This window comes from Aethalodelphis obliquidens, unplaced genomic scaffold, assembly GCF_003676395.1.
Source record: "Aethalodelphis obliquidens isolate GAN/ISIS:26980383/991018 unplaced genomic scaffold, ASM367639v1 scaffold66, whole genome shotgun sequence".
NCBI classification, from domain to species: domain Eukaryota; kingdom Metazoa; phylum Chordata; class Mammalia; order Artiodactyla; family Delphinidae; genus Aethalodelphis; species Aethalodelphis obliquidens.
In genome coordinates this window covers 7676227-7686624 of record NW_020838010.1, presented here as the reverse complement: position 1 = coordinate 7686624, position 10398 = coordinate 7676227, and the positions used below count along the sequence as shown (strand labels likewise).

The 10398-nt window shown below is 38.9% G+C and overlaps 1 protein-coding gene across 1 annotated transcript; it reads right to left on the bottom strand.

Annotated features, from left to right (window-relative positions):
* Positions 1-1478: 1478 nt before the first annotated feature.
* LOC113610924 (peptidyl-prolyl cis-trans isomerase D-like) lies at positions 1479-2808 on the bottom strand. The gene is made up of 2 exons (XM_027089430.1): positions 2457-2808; positions 1479-2283 (listed from the first exon to the last, which is right to left on the bottom strand). The coding sequence occupies exons 1-2, from the start codon at positions 2787-2789 to the stop codon at positions 1504-1506; spliced, it is 1113 nt and encodes a 370-aa protein (XP_026945231.1). The 5' UTR covers positions 2790-2808; the 3' UTR covers positions 1479-1503.
* Positions 2809-10398: the final 7590 nt, after the last annotated feature.

Here is a 10398-nt window from a genome sequence, read left to right as displayed (position 1 = left end):
ATCTAAGTCCACAAAAAGAAAGAATAGAAAAATAGCTGCTGCCTTTTTTAGAGTTTTTTTTTTTTTTTGTTTGCAGAGCTTTTTTTTTTTTTTTTTTTTTTTTGCATGCCCTATTAGATCTGGGTCAACTATAGCTTTCTGTAGATGCCATTTAAAAGGACACTTATACCTGCCTCCTTAGAATGAACCTAAGTGTTTACCGTTGAGGCTACATTTGTGCCTTCTCTTCGTAGATGTATAAAACTTCTTGACTTTAACTGATTTTTTTTCTTCAGAAACATTAAAAATATTTCACGGATATATCCCAGTATTCTGGATAATGACGTGTGAGTTCAGTGGTCACCATTTTCAAAATGATACATTGCAACTTGATAAGTACTGACTATAAAAGCCAAGATCTCATTAAACAAAACTGGAAATAGAAATGACAGGCATCCTGAATGGGGGTGCATATCTACATCAGTGACCATTCCAGTAGGAAAAAGTGCCAAAATCCTTGAAACCTCTCCCTTTGGTTTTGACTTTTTTTTCAGGATTATTAAGACATTTGAATAAAATAAAGCTTGAAAGAACTTTAAAAAGTATAAAGCACTATACAAGTAAAACTAATCCAAATAATAGCTAACCATTAATTGGACACCTTTCTGTACTAGGCTGTATGCAAAGCATTTTACATACATTATCACAATCTCTCAGCAATTCTTCAAGGTAGGTAGTATTACCTTCATTTTACAAATGAGGTTATGTAACATGCCCAAGGCCATATAATTAAGAAATAGTACAGGTGAAATATGAACCAAGATCTGTCATATTTAAAATCCTATGCTGCTAACCTCTACACTCATTGACTCAGCGCCACTTTCACTGCATCTATAACTATATCCACATGCATGTATTTAGATAAATTTCAAATATAGCACATTCTCATTGTAGAAATTAAAACGTAAAAGATGTATTTAAAACAAAGAGTTAAACTCCCCTTTGCCATAATCCAACTGCAATTCCACTTTTATTCATATTTGAAATGGGCAAAATTCTGTTTGCCTCAACAGGAATATTTTCCTAGTGAAAGTGAAGCAGAAATGTTCTGAAAATATCTATTTTAATAGCTCCCCTGGAAAAAAAATGGTCTGTTTTAATTACAATAAATGGATTAGTTATCGCATTTCTTAAACATGATTCAGTGAAGTGCACTTCAATTTTTATTTTTTTTAAGTTTTCATCTGTTTATTCAAACAAGATGTATCTAGGAGTTTAAAATACGCTGGACACCATTATGCTTTGTGAGTAATGCAGACAGCCATTTAAAATGAAATCAATTTCACCATATTTTGTGACACTGGTCTATTAAGAGTGAATCCCTACGTATTCCTAGACTGTAAACAATGGGAACTGAAGTCTCAGAGGGATCACATTAGGGATCATACATAATAGACAAAATCCTTAAATTGTCTTATTCGCTTTATACAATCAATGCATACTTAAGCAAAACTGAATTCCTTATTAAGCAAACATTTTTGCATAAGGTGCCTTCTCTTTATCTTTCTGTGCCTTTATCTTTTGCTTGACTCTCAGCAATTCTGCCTGGATAGCTTTATCCTCTGGTGCAATCTCCTGAGCTTTCTTAAGATCAGCCAATGCTCGATCGTATTCTTTTAGTCCTTGCCATCCTTGGGCTCTACGGTACAGTGCTTTGGTATTTGCTGGATCTATTTCAAGGGCCTCCAAACAACTGTCGACTGCTCCCTGCCAATCAGACATCTTCAGTTTCCAGGCGCCGATATTCAGCCCGCAGCTCAAAGTGACAGGCTGCAGCTTTGCTCCACTTGCGTTCTCAGTAGCAGCCTTCGAGCCTTCCACATACCTTAAAACTTTTGTGTATTTTTTAATGGCCATCTCCCAGTTCTGGGATTTGAAAAAAGTATTTCCAATGTTTTTTAAGTCTTCCGTTATTAGTAAAATTTTATCTACATCTTTTAAATCTATGTCTGCATCCTCTGGGAAGTCTGGATGACTGTCACCAGATCCATCCTTTGGGAATATTCCCCAATCATCCCCTTCCTTCAGTTCTCCGCATTCTGCAATAATGTACAATTTGGCAGGTTTCTCACCTTTCACCTCCACATTTTCCAGAATCCTTGCCACACCCATTCCTTTAATCACTTGGCCAAACACCACGTGTTTCCCATCCAAGTGAGGAGTTGGAACCGTGGTGATGAAGAACTGAGAGCCGTTTGTGTTGCTGCCTGCATTTGCCGTGCTCAGTAATCCCTCTTTATCATGATGTCCATTCTTATAACTTGAATGGTGCAACATACCCCGATGGGGACATCTTGGAACAATGAAGATAAGAAGGCACAGGCACCACTAATGTCCTTTAGGAGCCTGGACATTAACCAGGTCTGCTAGTTGGCAAATCCCCTGACATCCCGGACATTAGCAATGGTTTTGTTGCTCTTATAACGGAAATTTTCATCTTCAAATTTTTCACCATAAATACTTTCTCCACCTGTCCCATTCTGATTTGAGAAGTTTCCACCCTGAATCATAAATTTCTTAATAATTCGATGGAAAGGGCATCCTTTGAAATGGAGAGGTTTCCCAGTGGTGGGTCCAATGCCTTCTTCTCCTGTACACAACATACGAAATTTTTCTGCAGTTTTGGGTACAATATCTGCAAACAATTCCAAGGCATTTCGACCAACTTGCTCCCCTCCTATGTCCACGTCGAAGAAGACTCGGGGGTTACTGGGGTTGGAGGGCTTAGCTTGGGGGGACGGGTGCGACATTGTGGCCCGCAGACGCGTTCCTGAGCGCCTGGGAACACCCCATGGCCGCCGCGCAGCCCGAACCCCCAAGTCGCTCCGTCTGCCAAGAACGGCAGCGCTGGCGAGACGCTTCCGACGGGGGTTCAGAATCCGCAGCCCAACTTCTGGCGTCACCTCCCGACTTCCGCCGTCGCCGGCCCACTTCAATTTTTAAAGCAAACATTTGGACTATTAAGATAGTACCAACTAACCTTGCTACTTGCAAAGCAAATGCTTTAGTTAGTTGAGCTGTCAATGTGGACACAGCCCAACATCTCTGTATTCCCATTCAGCTATGATTCCTCCTCTATCAGCTCTATCATGTGATAAATTAATCAGAAGCCTGGCAGTCCATCGAGATTTGCTTCATTCACCAGCAGGGCAGGTGTATTTAACAACTCTTTGGCAGGAGCACAGATTTTTCTTTTCGGCCTGCTGAAAAAGATTCTCCAGTTGTCTTTAATGAATGCTGGCTTGATTCTAAGTTGGAGAATTCTCGTGGTATCTCACAGTACCACATGTCAACATGAACAATCCATTTCCATACCCGCTACACTAATACTGCCCACCTGGACTTACAGTAACATAGCAGAGAATGAATTGGGTGAAACCTTGCCTGTTTTCTCCTCCATTCTTTTGGGCAATTCCTGTTCAGTAAGTTCCAAGCTGGCTCAGTGATATTTATTTATTCTTTGATGCTTTTGTCTGCCAATTAGAAGGGAAAGGTAGCATGCTGTCACCATCAACTTTTCCCTGCAATCAGCACAATGCACTGCAGTAAGTGACTGCCTCAGCTCACAAATGCCGAACCTTCACTCAGTTTTAATGCCCAACTTCCAAAATGTTGGCTCCAAAACCCAATATGCTCTTATTGAGTCATCCTGTTGCGAGGCTATTCAGAGCTTCTGGATGATTCCATTTTGATCCTTCTTTGTCCATAAGCAATAGGACTCTGACTAATTCTTGGCGGAGTTGTTATTCTGGCTGAAGATCACCTGAGCACATATTCACCTGTCCATGCCATTTGCTCAGGCTACATCGGGACTGCTCTATTCCAATGTGAAGAGAAGCAGTCCCAGAATCCTAGGATTAAAACCAAACAGCCTGAGTCTTAGTAAGGGGGTTAAAGACAGCCTTATCTTACAGGCCCCTCCGCCACCAAGATTTCTACAGGTATTTAAGACAGAAAGGACTTCTTAGTACAAATAGAGAAAGGGAGATACTTATACCATGCTTGCTATGTAGTCCATTAACAATTAGGAGCAAAAGCGTGCAGATCAAATTCCTAAGAAGGACAGAATTTGTAGACTCAAGAGCATAGATGGAAGGCTGACAGAGGCACTCTATCCACTAGGCTTTCTACTGATTCATCATCCCCTTAGTTTCTCCCCACTCCCACCCTGATACTTTCCAGTGATAGACACTCTCCCCTGTGCACTTCAAAATTGCTATATCCATCTGGAGGAATCCAGGTCCTACTGCAATTGAAATTCCACTAGGTATACATATGTAATGTGCTACAATAGAATGGATGGAATAAGATAGATGTCAGAGATGATATTTGGATAAAGACTTTGAATCTGTGTAAAATATTAAATAATCATATTTCCACAAGATAAAACTGAAGGGGAGGCAGGTGGCTTCAGCATATCAGACATACACAGATGCTCCAAACATGAGAAGAAAACAACTCCCCTCTTACAAACAAAGCAAGCCTTTCTTGACCACATTTGTGAGCTGATCAGGGAGAAGTAATGAAAATTGCATAAAGGTTAATGGTTAATGGAATACCACCCAGGGAGTCCCAGGGAGCCTGCCACTCAAGGTTTAGGGAAAGGTGCCATATGTATTCAAGTGCTGGTTCAGCTGTGAGCACCTGCCACAATTCTGCTTTTATAGGACATGCACTGTAAGACAAGACTGAGGTGAGGAAAATCCCAACGTCAGTCATCGGGAAGTTAGCAATGTATGGTGGCCTTGAGAAAGTGAACTGTCTACTACTGTTCCTTGATATAATAGGATAGGCAAGGGCTTCCCTGGTGGTGCAGTGGTTAAGAGTCCGCCTGCCAATGCAAGGGACACGGGTTCGTGCCCCGGTCTGGGAAGATCCCACGTGCTGCGGAGCGGCTGGGCCCGTGAGCCATGGCCGCTGAGCCTGCGCGTCCAGAGCCTGTGCTCCGCAACAGGAGAGGCCACAACAGTGAGAGGGCCCCGTACCACAAAAAAAAAAAAAAAAGGATAGGCAAGGAGAAAGGTGGAAAAACTCTTTGTTTCAAAAAGATACTCTTTATCTGCAGGACAAGGTGCCTCACTGATACCATAAGCAAAAAACCTGTGAGTACAAAGGAACTTTGTTGTTAGACGTTACCCCAGGCCTGGCTGTTAAGTTGGGAGAAGACAGAAAGGACAAGGAGGAAGAGAAAAACAACAGTTACAGAAGAATGACCATTTGTTCCACTACTGACTTGGATAAGAAAGAAAGATACCGAGCAGCCATATTCTACAAGACATATGGCTTTGGGCAAGGCTTTAACTCCTCTGAGCCTCAGTTTCTCATGAAATAAGGAGAGATTCTCTCAACCGACCCAAATAGTACTTTTAGAATGATCATTTACCGTTCTCTGTGAAAACGCTCCCCTGCAAAGGTAAAGTATGTTTGTTCTTTCTGGAATCCATGAAGTCATACTCCAAACTATTTCTGTAAATAGAAGGGAAGGAAGCAGATCATTCTGATGTAGATCTTCCCTCCTCCCCACACCCTCTACACATACACAGACACACACACAGAACTATGCCCGGGGTGGAAGTAGTTACTGGATACACAAACCACAAACTTTGCAGAGGCATACAGCGCTCAAGTATGGTTCTGCACCTTCTATTTATGTGCTATCTTTTACTTTTTGTGCTATGTTTGTATCATGACTGAGAGCAGTTTAGAGGCTACTGGAAGTAATTGGAGGTGTTTGGGTCATTTACTTGGAAAGCATGGCTACAACAGAGACCCAAGAGAGAAAAATTAAAAGATGGAAACGTAATTCCTGGAGAAAGAAATATTTTCACAATGATATAAGCAAGATTCCAGCTGGACCCTTGCTTCCCTGCTCTGCACCCCATTTCTCTTTTCCTAGTGTCATGTATACTCCTCACATCTGTGCAAGAGCTGGACAGAGGGTCAAGAAAGCCTACCTGCACACTTGCTGAGGAGTCACTGGGCCAAATTCTCACACAACTGACACTCCTTTTTCTTGCAAAAAATATAAATGATTGCAAGTGATAGAGGTAGTAGCATTAACAAACTCATGCTTTAAGTAAATAATTTAGAACCTTCAGCAACTTTAAAATGATTGGTAACAAATGACTTGTAATACATTTCACAATGCAGTATATTAGGATACAGTCTTTGAACATGGTGACCAGTTTGTGGGCATCCTGTCTGTATCACATATTTTAACATGATAATATACACTTCATGTCCCCAATATGTATGTGAGCTACTTGAGGTCAATATTCACATTATCCATCTTTGTTTTGTCTTAAGTGTCTAGCATAGTGTTGTATACAAAGTAGGTAGCCAATCAGTATTTATTTCATCCCTCTTCTACAGCTGAGTAGGTTGGGCAATAGAAACTAATGGAAACTGTGTCTGAAGACCTTACACTGTGAAAGTTTGATTGCTTACATCCTGGTGACCATCCTCTAAGGCAGACCAGAGAATACGGACAAGTGGAAAGCAATTGTAAATGTATCAGAAATAAAATCATTTTCTTTGAAATAAATGTTTTTTCTGTAAAGTTTTCACCACTTGGTAGTCTGGGGAACATTCTTCTATATAAGTTGGAGCTACAACACATTATGATTGTAGCCTCCAAGTTGTGTAGGTGACTTTTATTATTCTACCCTGAAGAGTAGCTATTACATTAGTAGGTTTAAAATGGAGTTTTGAATTTTCTTAAGAGTAATAATACTGTAAATGCTGCACAAAATTAGCTAATTTAAATAATAATTTAAAAAAACAGTGCAGCTCTACAGATGAGCTTATCTCTAGGTCCTCAGCAGGATGTCTATTTAAGATAATGTCTATTGAAGATATTTTCCATCAATGAAAGTATAAATTGATTTCATAATGATTAGTTTAAGTTCCTCTTGGGGGGTAGTTATAACTCTGAAGTTTAAAAAAGAGTCTATTTCTAAAAATGCTTTCCTTTTCCATTTTAGAAATAATTCTAACACTAGCCATCATGTTTCAGAAAGAAATGTTATTTTAGAAGCATTTACATATGTGTAACAATGTAAATATTTTTCATTAATTTAACACAAACTGTTTACCACAGCTGGAGAGTCATGGGCAAAAACAATCAAAGAAACTCTCTTGGAAATTTTCTTTCACATTTCAGTTATTCTGTATCCATCTTGAGATACTAAGGGCAGGCATGGAAAGAGGAGATGGTTAAGAGTGTAGATTGGTGTCATTAACAGGAGACTTCCAATCAAAACAGACACCAATATGAGCTGATAACTGAGGTTAAACTGTTACATATGTATTACTTCTTCTTTTTTTTTTTTTTTTTGCTGTACGCGGGCCTCTCACTGTTGTGGCCTCTCCTGTTGCGGAGCACAGGTTCCGGACGCGCAGGCTCAGTGGCCATGGCTCACGGGCCCAGCCGCTCCACGGCATGTGGGATCTTCCCAGATCGGGGCACGAACCCGTGTCCCCTGCATCGGCAGGCGGACTCTCAACCACTGCGCCACCAGGGAAGCCCTGTATTACCTCTTTTGAGAGTCTGGGGGAGGGGCTTGGATAAACACACTTCTATGAGACCTAGCTCTTCAGAGGTGAAAATGGAAACAAAGCAACTCAACTTGATTTATGTTCCTCAAAGCCACTGTGGGAGAATAATTTATCTGGTATTGACCAATTAATTGCTAGATAATGATTGTTTCATTATTTCAAGTGTAACTCACAGGGGTTAATGGAGATTATCTGTTTTTCAACCACCAGTTTTTAGAAAACAGACACCAATACCTCATTGGCATTAAACTAATTCGACATCCCCTAGAAACTATTTATTTCCTTCCAATGTTTGAAAACCTACTCTATATAGGCACTATGGGAAGCACTGGGGATACCCTCTCCCTCCATATAAGTCACAGTGAAACTACATTGGGAGGAAGTGAGAGAAAAAACGGCAGAAGAAGGAACATATTACAATAAATCCAAGACCAATTATTAATATGAAATTTAATCAGTAATCAAAAACTCCCAACAAACAAAAGTGCAGGACCAGAAAGCCTCTTGGTTGAATTTTACCAAATGTTTAAAGAAGACTTAATACTTATCCTTCTCAAACTATTCCAAAAAACTGAAGAGGAAGGAAGGCTTCCAAACTCATTCTATGAAGCCAGCATTACCCTGATACTAAAACCAGACACAAATACACAAAAAAAGAAAATTACAGGCCAAGATTCCTGAAGATATATGCAAAAATCTCAACAGAATATTGACAAACCAAATTCAAGAATACACTAAAATGATCAGACATCTTGATCAAGTAGAATTTTCCCCAAGGATGAGAGGATGGTTCAATATCCACAAATCAATGTGATACACCACATTAACAAAATGGATAAAAATCATATGATCATCTCAATAGATCCAGAAAAGCATTTGACAAAATTCAACATCCATTAGCAATAAAAACTCTCAACAAAGTGGGTACATACCTCAACATAATGAAGGCCATATATGATATACCTACAGCCAACATCATACTCAATGGTGGAAAGCTGAAAGCATTTCCTCTAAGATCAGGAACAAGACAAGGATGCCCACTCTCAGCACTTTTATTCAACATAGTATTGGAAGTCCTAGCCACAGCAGTAAGAGAAGAAAAAGAAATAAAAGGAATCCAAATTGGAAAGAAAGAAGTAAAACTGACACTATCTGCAGATGACATGATACTATATATAGAAACCCTATGAACTCAACCAAAAAATTATTAGAACTAATAAATGAATTCAGTAAAGTTTCAGGATACAAAATTAATATACAGAAATATGTAGTGTTTCTATACACTAATAACAATCTATCAGAATGAGGAATTAAGAGAACAATGCCATTTACAATTGCATCAAAAAGAATACAATACCTAGGAGTAAATTTAACCAAAGAGGTGAGAGTTCTATAGTCTGAAAACTATAAGACATCAATGAAAGAATTGGAGATGACATAATGGAAAGATATATCATGTTCATGAATTGGAAGAATTAATATTGTTAAAATGTCCATCCTACCCAAAGCAATCTATAATTCAAAGCAATTCCTACCAAAATACCAATGGCATTTTTCACATAACTAAAACAAGTAATCCTAAAATTTGTATGGAATCACAAAACATCCTAAATAGCCAAAGCAATCTTGAGAAAGAAAAACAAAGCTGGAGGTATCACACTCCTTGATTTCAGACTATACTACAAAACCATAATAATCAAAAAAAGTATGGTACTGGCACAAAAACTGATGTATAGATCAATGGAACAAAATAGAAAGTTCAGAAATAAACCCATGCTTATATGGTCAATTAATCTTTAAATAAACCCATGCTTACATGGTCACTTAGTCTTTGACAAAGGAGGCAAGAATATACAATAGGGAAAAGACAGCCTCTTTAGTAAATGGTGCTGGGAAAACTGGACAGCTACATGCAAGAGAATCAGACTGGACTATTTTCTTACACCTTATAAAAATAAACTCAAAATGGATTAAAGAATTACGTGTAAGATCCAAAACCCTAAAACTCCTAGGAAAAAACACAGGCAGTATGATCTTTGACATTAATGTTAACAATTTTTTTTTGATTTGTCACCTGAGGCAAGGGCAACAGAAGCAAAAATAAACAAATGGAACTACAACAAACTAGAAATATTTTGCCCAGTGAAGAAAATCATCAATAAACCAAAAGGTAACCTACTGAATGAGAGAAAATATTTGCTAATGATATATCTGATAAGGGGCTAATATCCAAGTTATATAAAGAAATCACACAACTCAATATCCAAAAAACAAACAATCCAAGTAAAAAATGAGCAGAAGACCTGAGCAGACATTTCTCCAAAGAAGATATGCTGATGGCCAACAGACACGTGAAACAATGATCAACATCACTAATCATCATCGAAATGCAAATCAAAACCACAGTGAGATGTTGCCTCACAAGTGTCAGAATGGCTATTATCAAAAAGACATCAAAAAACAAGTGTTGACAAGGATGTGGAGAAAAGCAATCCCTTGTGCACTGTTGGTGGGAATGTAAATTGGTGTAGCCGCTATGGAAAACAGTATGGAGGTTTCTCAAAAACTTAAAAATAGAACTACCATATGATCCAGCAGTTCCACTTCTGGATATTTCCCAAAAATATAAAAACAGTAATTTGAAAAGATACACGCACCCCTACGTTCATTGCAGCGTTATTTATAATAGCCATGATATATATGGAAGCAATCTAAATGTCCATCACTAGATGAATGGATAAACAAGATGTGGTATATTCTCTCTTTCTCTCTCTCTCTCTCTCTCTCTCTCTCTCTCTCTCT

Bases quoted from the DNA above. Each gene is read 5' to 3' on its own strand.
- LOC113610924 (XM_027089430.1), bottom strand. From the start codon at position 2,789: ATGTCGCACCCGTCCCCCCAAGCTAAGCCCTCCAACCCCAGTAACCCC. The intron at 2,284-2,456 runs AGCAACAAAACC...AAGAATGGACAT, and splicing joins ATGAAAATTTCCGTTATAAG to CATGATAAAGAGGGATTACT.